Source organism: Phaenicophaeus curvirostris, chromosome 25 (genome assembly GCF_032191515.1).
Source record: "Phaenicophaeus curvirostris isolate KB17595 chromosome 25, BPBGC_Pcur_1.0, whole genome shotgun sequence".
Classification (NCBI taxonomy): domain Eukaryota; kingdom Metazoa; phylum Chordata; class Aves; order Cuculiformes; family Cuculidae; genus Phaenicophaeus; species Phaenicophaeus curvirostris.
Genome location: NC_091416.1, coordinates 4,826,434 through 4,849,735, shown reverse-complemented (window position 1 = coordinate 4,849,735; position 23,302 = coordinate 4,826,434). Strand labels below are relative to the sequence as shown.

Sequence of the window (23,302 nt, the reverse complement as noted above, 5' to 3'; positions counted from 1 at the left end):
ACCCCTTGCTCTTTGTACCATTCTATGACAAACTAAGTCTTACAGCAGGTGAAGGAGAAACCCATGAGACCCAAGCCCCACTCGCTTAGCCTCAGGCCTTCTTGCTTCACTGCAACTTCTACACTGCCCAGAAAAAACACATTCAAGGCTCCTCTCTCACTGCCTTGGCTACAGACAAGATCCCAAGTGCCACTATTTGGTTTCAGCCTCTGTGACACACACTGTGTATGCAGCTGCTGGACCAGGGTGGTGGGCTCTTCGATGATTAACTCTATTGTAATATCTTGCAGCCATCTGGCAGCCACATTTACAGCAAAGCCCAGTTCTCCTAGCATGTGTGGTCTGTGGGGATAACTAAGCACATAATTTATTTGATGAATTCAACCTTTTTTTTACTGCTGACAGTATCTGAGAGCAGGTCACATCTGTCTCCAGTTTCACCCCAGTACCAGCTTTATTTTCCTTTTTATCTCCACATGATGGAAAAAATCTGTTCTAACTGGTCAGATACATCACCTGAAATCATTTCTTGATTGCCTGAATTTGCAAGTAAAGACTTATCTACTTAACATGTTTTCCCCAATATTGATTTAGGCAGCACTGATATTTATTTCAAAGTGCCAGAAAAATAACTAAATCATTACCAGACCCCAGAAAGTGGCACAGAAAGGTCCAAAGCAAATGTGCTAAAGTAAAGCCTAAATATTTACACAGTACTTTACATTGTCCAGCAATGCCCTGATTTGGGGAATTGAACTGAGGAGCTCAAACACTCCAGTTTTTTTCCTCTGTCTCCATACCCTCTTGGTGATTCTGGAAAATACATAAACCCAGCTTTGCAGGGAGGTGCCCTCTCTGCAAAATCCGCAAAACATGCTTTCCTACAAGTAGAAATCAACTTGGTATATTCTTGCTATTCAGTGTTCCCATGGGTTAATTTTGCCTTCAAAAACGCCCTGTGTTTTGAGCCAGAATTGCCACAAAAAGCTGCCAAAATATTTGGCTTAGTCTCTGCAGTGCTCGTGGGTTTTTGCTGGTTTGGCTTCTCTAGGGAAATCAGTTTTCTTTAATAGGAGCTGACACAGCTTCTCCCCCTCTGCTTTAAGGCGATGTTTTCAGTCAGAAGGTAGATCGTCTTTATCTAGACTAAGCTGCACACCCTGGTCTGCCCTTGCCTCCCCAAGCTGCTGTTTACCCTCATACCCTTCACTGAGGGCACAAACAGCTGCAGGTCTGCAGCACCCCCACAAACCAGGGAAATCTCAACTGTAGCTTCTTAATACTTTACCTTGCACATACGGAGATTGGGGATACTCAAACCAAGCTGTTACTGCTCAAGGACTTGAATATCAGAGAGATTGAAAAGTGCAGAGAAAAGAGAGTTGGAGTTGTTCAGCCTGGAGAAGAGAAGGCTCCAGGGAGACCTCAGAGCAGCTTCCAGTGCTGAAAGGCATCACTTACAGGAAAGCTGGGCAGGGGCTCTCAATCATAGAGTGCAGGGAGAGGATGGGGAATGGTTTTAAGCTGAAAGAGAGGAAATTGAGATGAAATCTTAGGAAGAAATGTTTTCCTGCGAAGATGGGGAAGCCCTGGCCCAGGTTGCCCAGAGCAGTGGTGGCTGCCCCATCCCTGGAGGGGTTCAAGGCCAGGCTGGATGGGGCTTGGAGCCCCTGATCCAGTGGGAGGTGTCCCTGCCCATGGCAGGGGTGGAACTGGATGGGCTTTGAGATCCCTTCCAACCCAAACCATTTTAGCATTCTATGAAGTCCGTCACTTATTTTAAAACCTTATGGATTCATCCCAACCTCGAGTTTCTTATTGCATAAGCAAACACACTCTTAACATCACCTTCCCCTACTGGTGTTCCACAGTGTGACTTGTGCACATTGTACAATGAGCAGGACAAAAACACAACTCTCCCATGCCAGGATCTCAGTGTTCTTTTCACAACCACTTAAGTGAAATTCCTAAGTATTATTGTTTTCCATTTGCAAAGGGAAAGTCAGCATTGAAAGCTCAATTTGCTCATGGATAACTAGGGACACAAGAGAACCGACCAAGCTTACAAGTAATCAGTGGCAGAGTCAGGAATAATTCACAAGGTCCATCCAAATCAAACTATGCACTGGAAGCACATCTTGACTGGCTGCTTGCAGGAGGCAAGAGTTCTCAGTGGCCCTAAATATGGGCCCAAGCTTTAAATCCAGCTAATTTAACTTACAGCACAATCGTCTTGCTTCTTATACAGTTAAGTTACATTGAATTTCACACAAGTTATCACTGGGTGCCAAAAAAAGGCCATGGAAAAAAGGCTGTCTGCCCACTGTGCTGACTTTTATAAAGACTGGCACCCTGTGCAGACCACAGTGGGACAGGAAAAAAAAAAAAATCAGCTCATGTCAGCTTATTACTCCTAGTTTCCAAATAGGACAGAAAGTGAAGCCAGCACACAGCTTGCACTGCAAGGAGGCAGCTGGCTTCTGGCCCAACACATCGGTTCATATTGCTGAGGCCCCTCCAAGTTTCACATTGCTAAAAAAGGAAGTTGGAAACCTTCTACTGGAGACAAGAAATGCTGCATCTCTCCCGCGTGCTCCTTGCCTGGAGGAAACATCTCTGGGTGAGCTTCAGCCACCTGAAGGAAGAGGAGCGGGCTGCTATGATTCCACCTGACTCTTGCTTCACAAAGTAAGCATGGGAACAGCGACCAGCCCTCCTTGTTCTTGACTCTCATCATAAAGAGCTTGGCTGCAAAATACAGGTGTCAAGTTATACCGCATCCCCTCCAGCTCTTTGAGAAACTCCAGATCCTGAAGGAAAACACTGCCAGCTTCTTTTACACTTCACTGGTGCCACACAAGAAGAACTGGCAGCTGGCAGTGTTCCCTTCTGACCCTTGCTCAATTGTTACAAAACCTAAATATTTCCCTTTCTTACTAAAAAAGGCAACAAAAAAAAAATCCCTATTCACACTGTAAAAGCCAGGTTTTCTTGCAAGGCTTTTTCTACCTGTAACTGCCATAGCACAGGGAACAAACGCTCCAAAACAATTCCATCAGCTCTGCTGCAAACATCCCAGTGGTCCCTTTCATCTTCAACCTTATGCTTCATAAGTTTTATAATTATTAGAACAATAGAATTATTAAAGTTGGAAAAGACCTCTGAGATCATCACGTCCAACCATCAACAGAACCCCACCGTGCCTACTAAACCATGTCCCTAAGAGCCACATCTACATGGTTTTTGAACCCCTCTAGGGATGGTGACTTTACCACTGCCCTAGGCAGCCTCTGCCAGGGCTTCACCACTCTTTCAGTAAAGGAAGCCAGTGTCACCATACCGTGCTGATTTTGAGAATCAGACACTATTTTGCTGGACGGAGAATGGAACAGACATTTTACCCCAAGCTACTAAGTTGTGAGTTCCAAGGAAACCCCTTCTCACTTCCAAACCAGCATCCCCTCCCTTGCAGGAGGTTTCAGGACCAGTGGGTGGGAAAGGCAGTTATGTAACTGCTGCAGGAACCGAAGGGGAGAATGAATGTCAGAACTTGCTAAAACATCAACCCGGGAGCCTTGCGGATTCAGTCTCCAACATCCATCAAACATGATTAATTTTAATGTCACAACACTTTAATGTCAATTACTTTTAATGTCACTGCTTCTTATTTACTGGTGCAACCACATTTTAGAGCTGATAAGAGAGTTCCCCAAAGAACTTTTAAGATCAAATAAATAAACAATCAAAAATAAATGAGACAAGCAGTAGCGTGGTGCCTCCCTGCTACTGTAAGGCTCAATGGGGTGAATCCGAGTATTTCAGAAGCTGAGAGAGTTGAGAAATGGAGCATCTGAGGCTTTCACATGTAGGGCCAAATTACTACTTAGTAAAAATGTGCTTTTGGCTAATTGAAAACGTCTTTTAGACACTGTGGCTTGATATTATTTACATCAGGCTAAGCCCTCAAGACAAGGATATATTTTATTTAGATACAGAGTAGAGAATAACAAAGTCATGTCTCTGGGTATCTTAAAATTTGTGTATAAAAGAGGAGACAGCAGGCAAGTTGAGACTGATAAGGGAACTCAGAAAAGCATTTGAGACTTGAAAACTTTAGGTTAGCAGAGTGGCTGGGGAAAAAAATGCACAGCTGAAGACTTTTTACAAAGCCTCAGGGATGTTAACTCTCTACATAATTTCAAACCCCTTCAAATGTTGCAAATTTAGAAGCCTGGATGTTGATTCAAATTCTTCTGGGTTTACATGCTCTTTGGCATATGCTGAGAATTAGCAGACAAATGGGAAAAGAAGCATCACTGGACGTATGCAAAAAGGAGGACAATGACAGAACATACTCTGTTGGAACTGAATAATCTTTAAAGATCCTTCCAAACCAAACCATTCTATGATTCCATACCTACATCACAGAGTACTTGCTTGTCACTCACTACTCTGGAAAACAATTAAAACACCCTCCTCCTGATGCAACATTCCAATAGCTGCTGTGTGTCCAGAAAATCAGTTGTTCTTAAAGACTTGTTTCAGGCTGAAAAAAACCCAAACCTCGTGGGTAGAAACAACAGGAAAAATTGATACTTGAACTTCTTTATGTTAAGGGTATTCTTTGACTAGCTGGAGAAGTTGACAAAGCCTCAAACCCCATGGGGTTTCTCTAAACAAAACCAGCCTTGTACATATCTTTAGAATAAATAAGAGTGTGGATAAGCCAGGCCTTTAATATGAAACTTAAATGGATAAGGAAAAATATATTTACAGAGAAACTGAACAAAACAAAGAAACCGGGAACTAAGTCAGGCACCTGCATGATTGATCTTTTTTAGAGTCTAAGACTGACTCGATCCAGTCATTGATATACATTTGTCTACCCACAGTTGCACTTACCACCTCAGCTGATGGTCACACACCCTGCAGCTCTGTGGAACTACAGTAGTTTCACTTCACAATGTATATTTCAAGCCCATAACAGGTTAATGGGACATTTAAAGTGCGTAGTCCCATCAAGGTTACAAAGTCTCAGTTCATAACACAATTGTAAGAATGAAACACAACATTTATTAATGGATACTCAAACTCAGAATGGATGAATTTTGATCACCCAAGTTCTCAGTACAGCAGAGACCGCAGAGCATCACTGTCTGCACGGTTTGGTCATGGTTCCATTAGCATCTCTTCCCAAGAAGTAGCCCTACTGGCCCCACAGACAGACTGATTCAGTGGCGCATTAAACACCCTCGTAATTCCACAAATCTTAGTTTTTCTCCTGCATTTGTCAAGGTTCAACGTTCTAGCTACCAGCTCTCAAAGACACTTGTATTCTAGGTTATTAGGAAACTGTTCTCAGAGGGCTCCGTAAAGACAGCAGAGGCTGTCCTGATCTCAGGCTCTACACGGAAAGGGGGAGGTTTAACATGAACCAGCCCTAGTTATCAGTTTACATTAGGATCCTCATTCAGAACCGAGGGTAGGATAAGTTTAATTATCTCCCTCTTTTCAGGGAATGAATCACAGTCTCTGCCTCTTGATCTGGGCAAAGTCCCTCTCACATCTGCGTTTGCCTGGACACACTGGTGCTCAAAACACATTTGCTATAAAAGGTAATCAGGTAAAAGATGGGAGGTGCCAAGCAATGCCAGACAGCACATTCTGACGGAGCTTTGTGTATATCTGAGAGCAAGCACAGCCCGGAGTCATCTCCCAGTCTTAAACAGCTCACATTCCTCCCTTGAGCTAAACCCAGCTTGGCTGCACTGTTTCAACAAGCTGAAAAGCAGCCCTGTGCCAGGGGTTTGCTGCAGGGACCTTTACCCTGACCCAGACTAAGCAAGAATCTCCAGGCACAAGCTCCTAAACAAATCACCACGTTCCAATTATTTACGTGTTTCTTCTGTCCTGAACCAGCCAGAGGAAAAAAAAGCATGTCTGTGGGGCTGCAGGGAAGTCCAGCTCTTCACAAAAGCACCTGAGGCTGCATGAGACTCTCTCCAAAGCCAAAGCTCAAATTCCTCAACAGGTTCCCCAACCTATTTTTATTTCAGCTTCTCTATGAATCTGAGAACCGATCCAGCCAACTCCAATTCACTGAAGTTCAGCAGTTCAGACCTATATACTTAGCCAGTGTCCATGCTTTTTATTTCTAAATATTGGCCATAAAACTTGTTTTGCCATAAAATCTCAGTAAGCTTAACACTGAAACACCTTAGGCAAGTTTCCTCTGCAGATTTGTTCCCTGCTTTCCATGCCAAGCTGGGTAGATCATATCAAGGATGTGTATATGCTAAATAGCATCCCAGTTTTTTCTCTGTGCACAAAGCACTTATAATGGATTTTAATTGCGTGGCAGAAGACAGACTTGCAGTCACAGTGGGCTTGTAATAGAACAATATATCTACAAGAAGAACAAGGCTCGAGTTCACAGTGCTTTAAACAGACTTTCACCTTTCTCTTCCAGAAAGATCTAGTCCCACAGTACAGAGACTATTTCTGAAACCAGCATGATTAGTAGTCCTTCACCCTTGGTGAGAAAACATGAAGGTAAGGACGTCTATGAGATAGTAATTGACTGTTGTAATATTACAGACCAGCAAAGGCAGAAAATTCATTTTAATCAGGAATGTGCATTAAGAAAAGGAGCACCTGGCTTCTTGTGAATAGATTCAAAGTGTTTAACTTCTGTTCAAAGACATTAGACATTGAAAAGGCCCAATCACTAGTTACATTAGATTTATTACTTCAGTTTTCCCTAATTGCCTCATATTCAACAATAAGTTTCCCATGTCAGCATGCAAATCCATACTGTCAGGTATAGGTTTTCTTCCACCTCCATCTAACACTGAACCATCTTGGAGGGAAACAGTCATTTAGGTGCTGTCCATCTCATCTGATCCAGTAATTCCTAGCTCCTTATTTCCACTTTCGCTGTCAGGCAAGAGTCTGACTCACAGGCTGAATCTATGTAAGAGAAATGAAATACTTATTAGGGTTACTGTAGAGTTTCCAAGGCATCTGTCAGTCTGATGCAGTTGTGACAGCTCATGGAACTGAATCAAGGGCATGAATAAACTTAGCAAACCTACGGGCTGCAGTAGAAAGTGTGGCTAAATGAGTACACAGCCATTTGCGGGCTATAAATATTGGGGAATATCTGGCCAGGGGAGAGTCCCCTTTTTACCCTGTTCTTGTATTCCTTTCCTCAGACCAGGTTCCTAATAATTACTGGAAACAAGATGACAAGCTAAGTGTGGATTGTAACCCTTATTGTACTCCTTTTATTCTGTAACACATGCTTATTAGAAGCTGGCATTCTTTCCAGGACGCAATGTGTGAATCTTACACTGACAATTAACATGCCTGTTTGCTCTTTGGTTGCCATACCTGGAGTGACAGGAGATATAAACCCCTCATTTCCTTGTTTCAAGCCTGACTTTACCCTCCCAGCATCAGCCTCCTGTGTTTCTTCAGCCCAGCAAGCTCAGCAAATGGCAAAGTTGCAACTGCTTCGTAATACTGAGAATAGTTTATTATGTTTGCCTAGCAGAGAAGGGAAAAGGAATCAAATGGCTCCACACTGCAGATAACAACAGTTCGTTGGCCCCAGACCACACAAGGCTGCATCTGGCCCTCATTAACATCTAGAAACAAAACTTAAGTGTCTGCCAGCCAAAGAAAATCTTTGATTTTCAGGCAGAAAAAGCCAAATAAGATGTGCCCAGTTGCAGGGTCACTATTGATCCTCAGGGATCTTTTGGGATGATAGTGGGTAGCAGCATGATTGGAGCAGGCATAACAGGGTATCCCGAGTAAGATTTACAGTCTGGTTTGCGGTGCAGCCAATTCCCTTGATGAGCCAGCTGCTTCTGGCATCCTTCAGGATAGAAACTACTGTTTGGGGGGGGTATGGTGTGACAGGAGGGGCATCATCATGGGTTTGCTCAGAAATGTTTTATTCAGGCTGTTTATCCTCCAAAGAACATTTTCTTTTTAGATTAAATTATCTGGATTCTGTTATTCTAAACACAGGAGACAGAACTCAAGCATTTCCTCTTTTAGGAAGTATGGCTGAGTATATTTCCTACAAAATTTATAAAGAATTGAAGTAAGGATGCGTATGGCATCCGAAGATTTCAAACTCTTCTTCCCTAAATGCCGAAAGAGCTGGCGCTGTCAAAGCACAGTTACATCCTGGCGGCACGAAATACAAATGCAGAAGGACAGCAGCTATAAGCATTTTGGAGAGGGAGGGCTGATAAAACCCATAATCGAACTATTTGCTAATACTGCACATTGTTCTATCTGAAGACCATAAACCATATTATGTAATGAGGTATTTCCCGTGTTACAGATGGGGAAACCAAGGCTTCAAAAGGACTCGTAAAGCCACGTACTGGGATTACGGTTGAGATGAGAGAAGTTAATGAACATATCTGAATCATACTTAGGGAAGGGTTTTCATTCCAATGACAGCCCAGAGTCACTACTGGAACTGGAAGCAAAAATCAGATTCCTGCCTTCCCATCACTTCTTCTTATGAATCTGAATCTTGCAATAAGGACACTACCAAGTTCTGTGTGCTATTTTCCAGGTGGGTCACACTATATTCCCATACAAGAAGTCGTCATTTCCCCTTGAAGCACAAGGGAAGTGTCTTGCTTAGTCCTCCCAGGGGTCCCGGGAGCCAGATAATGAACAGAGCTCCCCTGCCCATAAGGCCAACATGTCTCAACTTTCATAGCATAGCTCAGGACCAATGCAAATCTAATGTTCTGGTATCTTTAATCTCTCACAGCTGGCTAAAACATTTTCCCTGGCATCTCCTCTGAACGTTCATATATTATGTACTACTTTCTTCAGGATCAGAGAGGGACGTAGAGAAAATATGAACAGTGACTGCTATTTAAAATGTCTGCAGAAATAACATTTACCTGCTACATCAAGTCCTCCCTGCCTGCACAATGTGAACATAACTGATGGTTGGTATTTATAAAGCATATATATTCATTACCTGCTCAATTACTGTTATAATGCACAGCTGGCAGTAAGTGCTGCCCTTTGTGGGGCTCCACCGGCTCCCCTACTAGGGGGAAATCGTGCTTTGATTTTAATTCTGCATCATAATCAGGCTCTAATTTCATGCACATTGGCTCAGGGTATTTTTCCTTTCTTTTACATTGTCAGTCTGCTTGCCACATCCTTGCTGAAGGGGATTCCTCACTTTAAGTCCTTCTCTTGGTAGGGCAGGATGGCCTCTTTTGGTTGAGCATTATAGGCTCTGACAGTGCTGACACAGAAATATAAAGCCCCAGAATGATTTAAAGCAATGAGCAGGGCTGTTCCCTCAAGATCAAGAATATACAGCTACTGCTGTCCTTTCCTCCTGTAACTCAGACCCAATCTAAACCTGGCCTCTTACAGACCTTATCCAGAGGGAACAAGGCACAGACCCTTTGACAGCCTCCCCCCATCCTGCACTCTTCGCTTGCTGATAAGATAATTGATTTTTATTAACAAGGAGACCACACGCTGTCTCTGCTCCATGAACTAAAGCATTTACAGCCCAGTGCCACAACAGAAATGATACTAACTGGGACATCAAGGCACAGAGGGATGAGGAGACTTGAATATTGAATCATAGAATAGTTCAGGTTGGAAGGGACCTCAAAGCCCACCCAGTCCCACCCCTGCCATGGGCAGGGACACCTCCCACTGGATCAGGGGCTCCAAGCCCCATCCAACCTGGCCTTGAACCCCTCCAGGGATGGGGCAGCCACCACTGCTCTGGGCAACCTGGGCCAGGGCCTCCCCACCCTCACAGCAAAACATTTCTTCCCAAGATCTTATCTAAACCTCCCCTCTTCCAGTTCAAAAACCATTCCCCCCATCCTATCCCTGCACTCGCTGATAATAAAAGCCAAGAAAGTCACAAACCACCTAAACTCAGGGCAACGAGATCGCACAGCCAGGCAAATCCATACTGGAAGGGTGCTAGAAGATACCTTTTCAAAAAGAGTATTGAGTGAGCTCAGTTCTGAACTACTCCATGGATAGTTTAGAAAAACAGAATCTAATTGCTTTTTAGTGGATTTTATTCCATTCTACTTATACAAGATCATCATGAATAAAAAGGAAGGACCATTTCCATTAGCATCTAGGGTGGATTCCTCAATGAAAAAGCTCCTCCCTTGAAGGAAAAGGAAATTAATTTCCCTTCCAAGGGCTAAAGATGCTCCTGTGCCAGGCTCTGTACATCAGATGCTTTCAATGGAGTGAGATTTTCTATCCCAGTGCTATGACACTGCCAGAATCAGAGTTACAGCAAACATTCCAGACCCCTTCAAAGGCTTATGAAGCCCAAAACCACAGAAGATATGCACATAGAGTTAAAAGAGCTCCAGCATACTCAAAGCGTGTCTCATTGGAACGAAGGATGCCAGCAGCTAGTGGAGTCACTGTTTTTCTGGGTAGGCTGGGTTTTCCATGCACATGGTTGCAGAAAAGGAAACACTGAGGAGCCTGAGGACAGGGACTAAAAAGGAAAGCTACAGCCAGAAGCAAAGCGTGCTGCAACACTGGGTTTTGCACCACAAAGCACGGGAGAGGCTGCGACTCTGCTCTGTAAGCAGGGAAGACGGGCAGGGGCGATACGGGAAGGTGCAAAGTTCTTGCATGCATCATATGCCATTGCAAAGTGACAATAAGTATTTGCATTCAATGAATTCTCGAGGAAGGCAGCCTTTATCAGAATAAAGGACATGGCTCTGGCCAGCACAGATTCCATGAAGGGCTAGTTTTGAAGCATACAGCGAGTGCCCAGTCAAGCTGTTTCAGCAGCAGTAAATCACTGACAGCAAACAATTGTGTTTTTACTGTTTACTTAACACATCTCCAAGCTGGAGGAGGGACTGCCATGTACCACTGCTATAGTCTATAAAACTAAGCATGTGTGAATTACCAGTGCATTTGTTTCTGGTAATAAAGGATGGAACAAGGAACAGTCCACATCATTAGCCCTCAAACAACCACTTGTAAGGGAGAAACAAACATCAAAATGTCAATATTGCCCAACTGGCTCATTAAAAAAATATCCTTCTATACGCATGAATAATCAACTGCTCTCCCCACCTTTTAAAGGTGTTTCTAGGGTGAGGGGCAAATAAAGAGAATGAATCTAAGCAACACTGTCATTCCCTTCAAAAAAAATATATATACAAGTTGTTCTGGGAGCTGAGAGAACTGATGTAAGAACATAGCTGAGGAGGAGCAGTCATCATTTCCTAGATTTAAAGGTCTTATTCTATAAGACAACTGATTAAAGTAACTAAGATGTTTGAAAATGCCCAGGTTCCATGCTTTCATAAAGGTTTCTAAAGAGTCAGTGTTCAAGGCCAAACAGATAAAACCTTATGAGTCCTGAGCACGTGGCAGAAGTGTGATGCGCAGCACCCAAGGTGTGGAGCAAGGCTGCTCCGTGCAACCGTTCTGCCTCAGAACGCTTACAGTCCAGAAAATCTCATCCTCAACGCTTCCATCCAGTGCAAGAAGGCCCAATTTGTTCCATTTGTATTCTGGCTTTGGCTTTCCTCCTCTCTTCTGGTGCTTTCACAGAAGAGTATGTGGGGCAGGAGAAGATGCTTGCTGACATCTCAAAAGGAAAAGAAATACTGCAGCCTCCCCTGCATTCAATATCTTGTACTAATGGGCATGTATTCATTGCTATCCCACAATGGAAGCCACATGCCCAGGGCATTACTAAATAGGAAAAAGATGCAAGCTGAAGTCATTAGAGGGAAAGGGATTGTGCAATGCAGGATCATTAGCTCCAAAGCAGAAGAGTTCAGACTTTTGAACTTTTCTTGTACCAGGTCATGTTTGGTCTGAATTCACTAGCAGCTGCAGAATTGTCTCTTCTGTTGACTCCAAGGGTAGCCCTGGGCTACGTGGAAAGAGCTCCGACAGCCAGATAAGCTGGGATCCATTTACCACAGTTAGAGAGGAAGGCTTCACCCATTAAACTACTGCCTGACATGTTTTAACAGACCATCAGCTTTGCATGTGTGCAGCTCCATTTCTCCAATGATTTGAAAGCATTTTACAGCTTGCGAGGATAAGGTGGCTACGTCTGTGAGAGCTCTTATTCTGCTGAACAGAGGCTGAGGCACAAAGCAGCATTGAAACTGGCATTTTCAAATGCACCCACAAAACTTTCAGTGCTTAAAGGACACCTGATAGCACACAGTTGGTGTGACCAAGCTCCCTAGACCCGCATCTTCAGAAGCACTGGCCCTTGATAGCACTTGAAATGGAGGCACCAAAACTAACAGGCACTTAAAAATGGAGCCTGAATTACTAAATCACTGAGTCACTGGCCAAACCAAGAAGGGAATGAGACATCCTTAATGCTGCTTTGACCAGAATTGCTTTAAATGTCCCTTTGGAAGAGACATTTAAAAAACACCACAGCATTTGTCAACAACAACAAAAAAAAGCTATGCTTTGTCTGGTTGAAATTCCACTTCTCTCCAAGCAAGAGCTTGAAACAATGGAACTGCAGAGGGGGTTTGCCCACAGCACAGACCACATTAGAACCAGAAAAGGCTGTACTGTGGAAACATCCATCCAGTTTGGCTGGATTCAGTAAAACAGCTCCTGATGTGAAATGCTGAGACTCCTCTGGGACTGGCACCAAGCTCTCTGCCTGAGCCACCTCAGTCAAAGTCTGTGATGGGCGCCTGCAGTGGAATCTACCTACTCCAGGCATCAAACCGTGCCATAAACACATCAGATCGGGAATACTTTGAAGGTCTCAGAACAAGAACAGTGCCAAATTGCTCAACTGGAAATGAATTTCTGACCACTACCACTTGAGGAACAACAACAGCAGCAATAAGCAATCACCAGAATTTCATTCAACTAGATAAATAGCATGCATTTCCACTTGAAAAGCAGAAGGACATGGATCTCAGTCATGACATGAAGCAATTTCATGGTGCTTTCGAAGCCTGCTCAGGTCCTGTGTGCAATTCCCATTGTGAAGTGACTCAGGTTCCTAAATACCCGACTCCTGACATCAGACTAGGTTTGCTGCTCATCATTTATTAGCACAACATAAACCAGCCTCCCTAGTGTTTGCAGAGTCCTGATCTTAGCTGGGACCTGTAAGAACTACTATAAAGTAAATAAAGCAGTCACTAATTATAACCCCTACACTCAGCAGGCTCAGCCCCACTTACAGCCTGGTGTAGTATAACTGAGGCTTCACTACATGTGACTGAAAGCTATGGCACCATTTTAAGGCTGATTTTACACTTGAGCAGCTTGAAGCAACGCTACCAGAGACATCTGAAAATTAAGAGGTGCTCCAGCTTCTATTGGCTTCTTTTTTTGAAGGGCACAATAGCTTATAGGCTCGCCACTGGATAAAACACGCCACGTTCTTCACTTCATGTGCCTAGAAGTCGGTCAGGTTCCCTCAGCAGGCTCTCGTTTCCCGTTTTGAGCACACCAAGCTGTTTGCTCTCCACAAGCAGCACTTCTGCATCCTCGTGTCTTACAAGACCCACAGAGCATTTAGCAGACGCTCACTGAAGCTGCGTGTTGCTGCACTGAAATGAGTCCTAGTGCCAGTTAACGCCTGGGGAAAATGAAGCAATTTCCTTAATATTACTCAACAAAGCAGGATCCGCTGCAGGATTCCCAGCACCCAGCCAGACACTGCCCTCGAGTCTCACTCCAACAGATTTACTCTGGAATTACCCTTCCACAGCAGAGTTCCAAAGCCAGCTCTGTACCTTTTTCTGCAGAGGTTTGATAAATGGTCCTTTGTTCAGAAAAAAAAAAAAAAGCACTGATGTTGGAGAATGTGGCTCCTTTTTCCTCTTGTCCCTGGAATTGTGATTGGAAATAATTGGAAGTGTCACTGGAAGTAATCAGAAGTGACAGTCCCTGGGCTATAAGGCTTTTGCTTCAAGTCTAACGATCCCCCCCGCAAAACCAAACCTAAATTTAAACAATGAAGTCATAAAGTGATTTGCCTTCAAGGTTGAAAACCCTGCAATATTTTTTTTTTAAACAAAAAAGTGCCTGGCTCTGGTTTAGTTCAATATTCAAGGCTTGCTGTGTTACATGAACGGCTTTCCCCTGCCCACAAAACCATTTCCCGGAGCTCTGCAGCCCTACCCACAGATAAAGGTTCATATCTGTATTAAATATTTCCATGGCCTTTACAATTTTATTAAGCCCTTAAAAAAAATAGACTACGCCGTTTCAGTTATGAAACTCAGCCAGAATGCATTCTCAAATATCCCAAACACTGGAAACCCACCAATTCCAATATTTTTTGCTGAGGCGCAAAGATAGGAAGGGCAAGGAGCCACTCATTCTTGCTTCAGTCCTGGAAAAGGCTCTGACCTGCCCCGTTTGTACTAAATGCCACACAGGCTCATAAGGGAAGAGTCTTAGCTCAAAAGAACTTACAGACTTAATCACTAAGCGTAAAACATGCAAGACAGTGGGGAAAAAAAAAGCTACAGAGGGACCAACTCAACTTGCCAAGACATGGAACAGAGCAGGGAACTGCATCCAGATTCCCAGCCCATGCACTGACCACTCCCTAAAGCCACTTTTTGCTTTGTCTTCAGATGTTCCTGCAAAGCAGATCGTTTCCCTCTACAGAACCACCTCAGAGAGGCATTTCCACTGACAGTACAATGTTAGTTACCCTGCCACTGCAGCTAGTTAAGGGATTACAAAGAGCAGATCAAATTTTAATTACATGTTGGTGCACATGCTTTTAGACTAAAATATTCCCATTTATTCAAAGCCACGGGGAAGGGCAGGGGACTCATTCACACCATGAGTGGAGTTTCTTGGCACATCAGTACTCAAAAGCCATTTAAATACTTTACCAAGTATCTTATCAAAGTAAAGAAGTCAAAGCTCCCCACTGCTTAGGAGCCATCCCTTCAGGTGGCAGCAGCAAGACCTCACCTTGATGAAGTGTAGCTGATGGATTCAGCTGTTTGTCTATGATCTAACCATCCTACCCCTGTTCGAGGGTGTATTCAAAGGAGAAAGGCTTTAAGTCAGAGCGCAAGGTCTCTAGGTACATAACCGCTACCTTATCTTTAGGCAGAGTGCGCCCCCCCATCTTAGCTCCATCCTCTGTTAGATGGGCTTGATCTACTTCTTTACCCAGTATTGCTCTACCAGACTGGGTTACCCAAAGCTTCAAGTGTGACACGTTCCACAAAGCTACAGAAGCAGCAGCAGTGCCGTGTGATGGCAGACCAAACAGTCGTGGTCATCAGTTGCCTCTAACTGTGCACGCTCCATTTCAAAGGACTTTTTTCCAGCAGAGCAGCCTCTCCTGCTGATGCAGATTACAAGCACAACAAAATTTTCAGTGACCTTTCCCTACCAAAGGCAATTAAACTGCAGGCACTAAGCTGAACTTCAACCTTTCTATCTACTTGGGAACAAGTCGCACACACACCAAGGCTTCATAACCTTTTCCCAACCACAAAAACAGATGACAGGTCCATAGGAGAAGAGACAGGCTGGAAATACACCACAATGCCTATTGATTCTTGTGGGACAGAAATTCTGACATCACAGATCTGTGTCTGGCCCATTAAGAGAAATGCTGAGTTACAACATTTGCCTTTTTAAGCAGCCAGATGCTTTCCTGGAGAAGATGAAAGAGCAGATGAGGGCAGGACTTGTTTCATAACCTTATCACGTTCACCACCTTCAATGCATCTTACAATTCCTCAGTCCTCTTTGCAACTTGTTGCAAAAAGAAAAAAAATAGATAGACCTCCCCTAATAAGTCACATGAAGAAACATCGATATTAAAACCTTGGCTTGAGAAAAGCCTAGCAAAGGTGCTTTGCTGAGGCAGGGCAGTACCCATCCTCCTACATTGCCCAGTTGCTTTTTCAAGTATTTAGGTTCTGGGAAAATAAAGGACCAGCTTGGTTCTGGGTTGCTCACCCACTGCTAGAGCTCCCAGCCACTGCTGCAGACACCCCTCTGTATTCTGCCCAGGGAAAAGCACATTTAGGTGAGGTTTGAACCCCTGGGTGGCAGAGGTGGGCTGATATTCTGCTCAGCAACACTGAAGAGGAAGACTCGAGGGAGAAGATAGTGTAAGGGATGAACAAGATTCACCCTCCTCACCTCTGTTGACTTGACTTTCCATCACTTTGCACGTTTTCTATTGTTGTGCTTCCTGCACAGCCTGCATTCTCTGCTATCCTGTCATTTAAGTATCTATTCGTGGACCTCGCTGACCTGACTTCACCCTTGGCTTTTTGCTGGGCTGCTTCTGTAAACTAACCATTTCTAAAAACAGATGAAGAAACAGCTTTGGGGAGAAAAAGACCCATTCATCTTCTAGACAGGGCACAGCCAAGTTCCCACTGCACCCAAAGTAGCCTCTTTTGTAACACAGATACACAAAATATTGTATTTCCCCTGCAAGTGTATATAAAATACATTAAATATGCACAAACAATGATTAGTGCCTGGTGACAGGTTCAGCTAGAAGTCTAAGGTCTAGTTTGACTGTGGAGACTGTTTAAGAAGAGAAAAGGCACAGAAAACATCTTGCAGCATCCTACTTCATCAGTACCAAGCAAACACTTGCAAGCATTTTTAGTTGAAAGAGGGCAGATTGAGATGAAATCTGAGGAAGAAATGTTTTCCTGTGAGGGTGAGGAGGCCCTGGCCCAGGTTGCCCAGAGCAGTGGTGGCTGCCCCATCCCTGGAGGGGTTCAAGGCCAGGTTGGATGGGGCTTGGAGCCCCTGATCCAGTGGGAGGTGGTGGAACTGGAGGGGCTTTGAGGTCCCTTCCAACCCAAACTATGATTTAGCACCATGTAGCCAGCCTACTTGCACACCAGGTTTTCAACTGCACCCCAGGCTTTGTCAGAGGAGCTGTTTACATTTCTTCTCAAGCAGTTCTTGAAAACTCAAACAAATCCCAGGTTGCAAACCTGCTAAGTTCCCTATAAAGCCCTGTATTTGCCTTGAGGAAGACAGGGGCGTTTGTTGTGATGCTGAGGGTAAACATCAGGATATCTCAAACCAGTTGTGCAATGGCATTTCTGGAAGCTTGTACTGCTTTTACAGAAAAAAAAAATCCTTCTGAAGTGGGTTGCCTGCAGTATCCCACAAAAAGACCACTAATTCTACATGGAGGAGACAAGGTCTGGGGTGAGCACAAAGGCAAAACACCAGTTGTTCTCCATGGGGAATTCAGCAAAGCTGCCTCCCACACAAATCTATTTCCCATAAAATGAATTCATCTTCAGAATTTCAGCCGGCCTTTGGCACGCTGCTTTTCTGGAATGTTACCTTTTTTTCCTCCTTTTCTTCCACACAGTAAAATGGAAAAAAACCAGAGAGGATAAAATTAACACCTAAAATGAATATTTTTAGGTGCTAAAAATACAAACTATCTCACATAAAACAAAGAACTCGCAGAGAAAAATAGGCCATTTCTTATTGAGCATCTTGACAGAAAATACTTGATGCAAACCATCCCTGGCTTTAGAAGAATTTTAGTGCCTCGCAAGTAGTGTTAACCCTGATATCCTGCCAGATAGCAACTCACTTAATTATGTCTAGCTCCTTTGAATTCCCCCTGGAGTGCCAAATGGATATACTGCTTTTCTTTGCTCCTTTCCTTTAGGTATTCCCAGAGTAGTGTTATATTAAAGAGCTTTTTGCTCCATCCTAGAACTAAATTCTCACTGCTACAGCACTCTCATACAAGTTAATGTACTTTTGACTGCTTTTGGAGTGGTCACAACAGAAATTAGTTGTCAATTACTGAAGATACAAAGCGGTCCTTGGGAGAAGTCTTTAGAGATCAAGGTAAAAATACCCCAAGAAGTTGCTTACATCCTTTCACAATCCAATGACAAGAAGGTGAAATGCACACAGCAAATCACACAACCCCCCTTTTCACAGCTATGGATTTCTCTTTTTGTACTCCATCCCAGAACCAAGGCTTGGTTAAGTGCTGGAAAAACACGGGGCAAAAAAATCTTGTTCCACCAGAGTTCTCAGTACATCATGAAACAATCATGGGGTGAATGTTGAGGTTGTCCTGTGCAGGGACAGGAGTTGGACTCAATTCTTGTGAGCCCCCTCCTGCTCAGGACAGTCTATGATTCTATGAAACAGGCAAAGGCAGTAGAGTTGGAAGCAAAAATTAGGAAATATAAAATCATTAAGGTTGGAAAAGACCTCTAAAATAATCCAGTTCGGCCATTAACACAATACCAACATGCCCACTAAATCACTGAGTGCCTCATCTACACACTTTTTGACTTCCCCGGGGATGGAGACTCCACCACTGCCCCGGGCAGCCTCTGCCGGGGCTTCACCGCTCTGTCAGTAAAGAAATTTTTCCTAATATCCAATCTAAACATGTATTAAATAGTGTTAATTACTACTGAGAAATCTGGGAAATACCTGGGAGCCCAGCAGAAATGAAAGATTCATTATCTTAGTTTTCTGGTCGCTTAAAACATCCTCCCTTGCTTTTTACTCAATCCAGGAAGAAGCGTTCCATTAAAAAGTAAAACTTCCCAGTAACTTCATTGGGAGCAGGAGTATTTTTGCGTGAAAGCCCACTGCTGCAGTGGTTCTTGGCTTTGCTGGAGGGCAGTGCCGTGAGGCTTTCAGGAGAAGGATCTCAAGGAGATGCGATAGGGCACACTGCAGGTTGCCTGTGCTCTTATAGCAGGAGAGGAGGACGGAGTCAGTACGCCAGAGCACAGCCTCAGGCTGACCTACTGCTGAGCTGCTTCCATATCATCACAGATTTTCAAGCTAGAAGTCTGGTGAATACCTAGGCAAATGCACGCTGTCAGAGCCAATTGCTCATGCCAACAGGCACTGGAAGGATCTACGCCGTAACCTTTTTCCCGGTGCAGCGAGACAAGCAGAGCCTTGGTGTTCAATGCAGCTACTGCATTCCTCTGGGACAGCGCTGGAAAGGAGTCGTGGACCTCAGAGCAGAGAGGTCACAGCTCGGCTGCATCTGCACCAAAGGCACTTTGGCCACTACAGCTGCACCCGCTCCAACAGCGTCTCCCCTGTACAAGTGCTCAGTGTGTTAGAATCACAGCTCTCAGATTGGGCATCATGGTAAGCAAGCCCCCATACAAATGTTAAAGGTTCACTGCCAATAGCTGGCTGACTGATTTGACTTGGCATATCTACTACTTTGGATCTTGAACCCATCGGTTTTAGAAAAGCAGAGAACATGCAGTAGCCAGCAAATGAAGAAAAACACTCGATACCCATGTCAAAGCCAGGCATACAAGCATCACCCATGTGAATGTATTTGATTACAGGAAAATAAGCTTTCTACTTTAACAGAGGCTCATTAAAAATATTCAATATTGACTTGGAGAGGACAAAATAAGACAAAGGAAACTTCCAGAATCCGAACATTTAAACCAATTCAGTAAAACATTTAAATTACATGATTTGCTACTTTTCTTACTGGCTGAGAAATGCAACACTGAGTGTAAAAACTTCATAATAGAAGTGAAGAATCAGTTATTTCCCTGGGAAATTTCCATTTTGATTTTTTAAGAGTGTCTATGGAGTTTGAAATGATTTTGACCAGCTTTGAACCAAGATGAGAAGCAGAAGTCAAATGCTTCCAGGTAGGCACACATATTAGCATGCATCACCTTCCACTCCTCGCTCCTCCTTGCTTCGTTTACGCAGACTTTATTAGGGAAGTAAGCATGGTCATGCTCTTGCCCACACTTAGGAAAGTCTTTATTTCTCTTGTTACAAGTCACCTTAAAACTTATTGGCTCCCATTTCCTATCTCCTCACACAGCTGTTTACTTGTTCCAGAGAGGTAAACATTATAAGAAAAGGACTGGATATATTAGCCATGCTATTAGTACATTTAATAGTGAAATCCCAAACCAGGCAACCTTCTTATTATGCTTGCTTGGCTTCTCTAAACACTTTTCCACACTAATCTTGCACTTTATCAGCAAGAAAAGCAAGTCATCACTGGCACTTCTAAACCTTTACACTGCAGGAAACCAATTAGACTCTCTGGTTCGCAAGTAAAAGTCCCCAGCCTCCTCATTTTCGAGACAATCTAGGAACAGGGAACCACAATACTACTTTACTTTTCCCTGGAACATCCTTCTAGTACTGCTGAATGAAGCTGGACTCTGAGCAGTAAGACCAAGTTCTCTGCTGGCAAGACAGGGAAAGGAAGCCTAGGCAAGATAAGGGACAGTTTGGTTACTGAATAATACCAGGAAACTAAACATTTCAGATTTTGCCGTGAGCTTTGGGGAGCCACTTATCCTCCCCTCACCAGTGCTTGGGCAACTCCCACAGAGGCTGAGAAACTCGACTCATTAAGCTGATGAAAGCAGGGACCGTCTCACCTGGTCTTTGTGTTGCTAACCTAGTGGAGATGCCTAGATGCCAAAGACAAAAATCATGATAAATCCCATATTTTATCTATAAAAGCAATAGTAGGTCAGTTGCCATTGCCTCACAGACAATCTGTGGCAACATCTCATTTCTTTTGCTCCAACCCTTCAACCTATTATGGGAACATTCAACAGCTGAATAGGGTTGGTGGATCAAAGACCACAGTTCCACTTGTTTCCATCAGTGAGATGAGCAACAGAGCCCTTCTGTCTCCTACCTTTCCCAGAGCCGCTCCCCTGGCCAGTTCTGCTGGGCTGACCCAGCCCAGACTTCGGGCAGAAGCCTAGCTGCTTGTCCTAACCGCGCTGCCTCACCTCCTGGAGTCTTCTTTAAAGATTATCTCCACCACGCTGGGACACAAATGGCCACGGCAGATGTGCAGAGGGGACAAGCTTCTGCCTGCGCTCGCCTGCAGATTCTGCATCACGTCCGAGCCCCTGTCACACTCCTACAGATAAAACCTGTGCTGATGGCAATGCTTAGAGCAAGAACCTCCTCTACAATTTATTCAGCATCTCTACAAGTGCTGCCTGTCATTCAGGTACCTAGAGATCTGGATAGTCCATGTCCCACACCTGTGAGGCTTAAGGAACAGGGTGTCCCCTGCAGCATTTCTTTAAAGCTACCCAAAACCTCTGTTCTACCTGTTTCCAGCTACCTCAGCCCAACACCCTGCGGGGCTCAACTCTTCCCTGGGAATCAAACACCAACTCGCTTTTTCATACCTGGATCCAGGTTCCTGGGGACAGGAGGACCCAGGAATCGCAGCCTTTGCCCAGCCACAACAGATTTCAAAGCTGTCTGCCTGTCAGCACGATCTGGTGAGCGGAATGGAGACAGAAGCTCACTCATCACATTACGGTGCCTCTGGAAATGCAGAAACCCAGGCTGCTTCTGAGTCAGTCTTGCAGGCAAACCCCCTCAAACTGCTCAGGGCTGCAAACTCTTTCCTCCATAGGCTCTGGCTTTAACAAACAGCAGTCTTTAGCCATTCTGCCTTCACTCTCCCCCTTCCTCCATTCTCTGCTCCTCTCCTATTCAACAATCAAACTCTACCTGTTTTCTTTCCCTTCTTTCAGCAGCCTTTTCTTCCCATTTTTTGCCTTTCCCCTTCATCCCCTTCTCCCATCCTTTCCCCCCCAACTCCTCCCTCTTGCACTTGAGCACATCTGGTTCTCATCTTTGGCATCAAATGGAAACAATAAAGCCTTTTTATTTTAAAATCTGAATGTTAAATGCCCAAGCAAATCAAAACAGTTAAATAAATTTGACACTATGCCTGAAACAAAGACATTTTGTTCACCTTGTTTTGCCAGAGAGGTTAAAACCCCTCGTTAGTTCCCTGCTATAAACCACTGCCCTCTTTAAACACAAAACACATTCTAAAAGGACTCTGTTTAACCACCACTTCTAAAAATGAATCCCAGCATTAAAAGAACTGTGGCTACCAATCTGCTAATAAAGCAACAAGAGAAGCACCAGAACCCAAAAGACACTGAAATTGGAGTTTCCCCTAAAAAGTTTTTTCTTTACAAATTCCTTTCTCCAGCTGCTCAGAAAAGAGCTGTAGTCAGGCAGAGAGAGCACATGGAAGTTTAATTAAAAAAACAGTAAAGAAAACCAAAAAATCCAACCTACCTAAAAAGAGAATTGAAAGTACAGACATTCCGTCTCCAGCCAAGAGGGACTTTTCCTCCCTTTTTCTTCCTTTCTCCCCGGAACGGCAGGCAGACCTGCACAGGATTCAAAGGAACGTCGCCTCTGGAATGCACTGAGGGTAATTGCATCCATGTGCCAGAAAAATAACCAACTTCACTCTTTCTCCTCTTCTGCTCTTCATCTCCTTGTCCATATTCCGGGTGGATTCAGGGAGAGCTTTTTGATCTGGAAATTCAGGCCCTTGAGTTTCTGGAAAAGAAGAGACAGAGGCAGCGCAGCAAGGAGTTCACATCTACGGCAGCGTAGAACAATTTTGCTTGTCTGAAAAGGAGAGAAGCAGGGGAAAACACTGTGCTCAATGTTCACCACATGGCTGCCTCCCAGAAGAGCCCCTCCCTGCCATCAGCTGGGATTAATAGTGAAGACCAATCATGTGGGTGAGGTAAAGCTAATTTCTAGCATTAAAGATATTTACCTTTGAAGGAGAAAGTGCTGATTGCTCTCTAGTGTCAGAAGAGTTAAGTTGAGGCAGTAAAAATCAAGCATGGAAAAAAATCAGATTCATCACTCAAGGGCTAGAGAGACTCTCGGAAAAAGCGCACATGCTCTTCAGAATGATAAACACACTCACATGTACACATGGTCTTTATTCACTTTTGTAGCTCGTAAACTGCAGAATTAAAGCTTTTAGTCTTACTAGAGTACTTTCTCCATTTGCCTCAGGGTTTGCCTTTTGAGTTTCTAGGAGAGAAATAAATGCCTAAAAATTGATTTAATTATTTATTCCTAAAAGTTCATTTAATTATGCATTTTATCTGTGCTTCACTGGTAACAGAAAAAGCCAAATCAAGTAGAGATTGGCTGCCTACATTTAGCGATGCTGTGGGATAAAACTTACCACTTGCTTCCAAAGGCCATTTTAAGGGGACCTTTACAGCTCATCTTCGGCTTCACACTCATGCAGGTAGTGAGTAAGCAAGCTATAAAAACTAGCTTAGAGACTCCATTCCATTTCTGCCATGCCAGCAGGGTGGAGAGTTCACAGAAGACAATTTCAGCTGTCTATTGAACTGAGCCAGCCAGAGGAGAACTCTTTACTAAACTGTGCATATATCTGGCTGCTGACAGCAAGGCTCTGCGA

General features: G+C 44.0%; 1 protein-coding gene across 2 annotated transcripts in view; it reads right to left on the bottom strand.

The window, feature by feature from the left end:
* Nucleotides 1-22,545, bottom strand: part of CLMP (CXADR like membrane protein) — a 44,774-nt gene extending 22,229 nt beyond the window's left edge. Inside the window, exon 1 of one of the 2 annotated variants that reach the window (XM_069876547.1) lies at nucleotides 22,141-22,545. In XM_069876547.1, the coding sequence (XP_069732648.1) occupies nucleotides 22,141-22,168 (28 nt within the window). In that variant the 5' untranslated portion in view covers nucleotides 22,169-22,545. Of the gene's footprint in view, nucleotides 1-21,227; nucleotides 21,417-22,140 lie in introns of those variants that run through there. The other variant, XM_069876546.1, reaches the window with a different exon arrangement.
* Nucleotides 22,546-23,302: the final 757 nt, after the last annotated feature.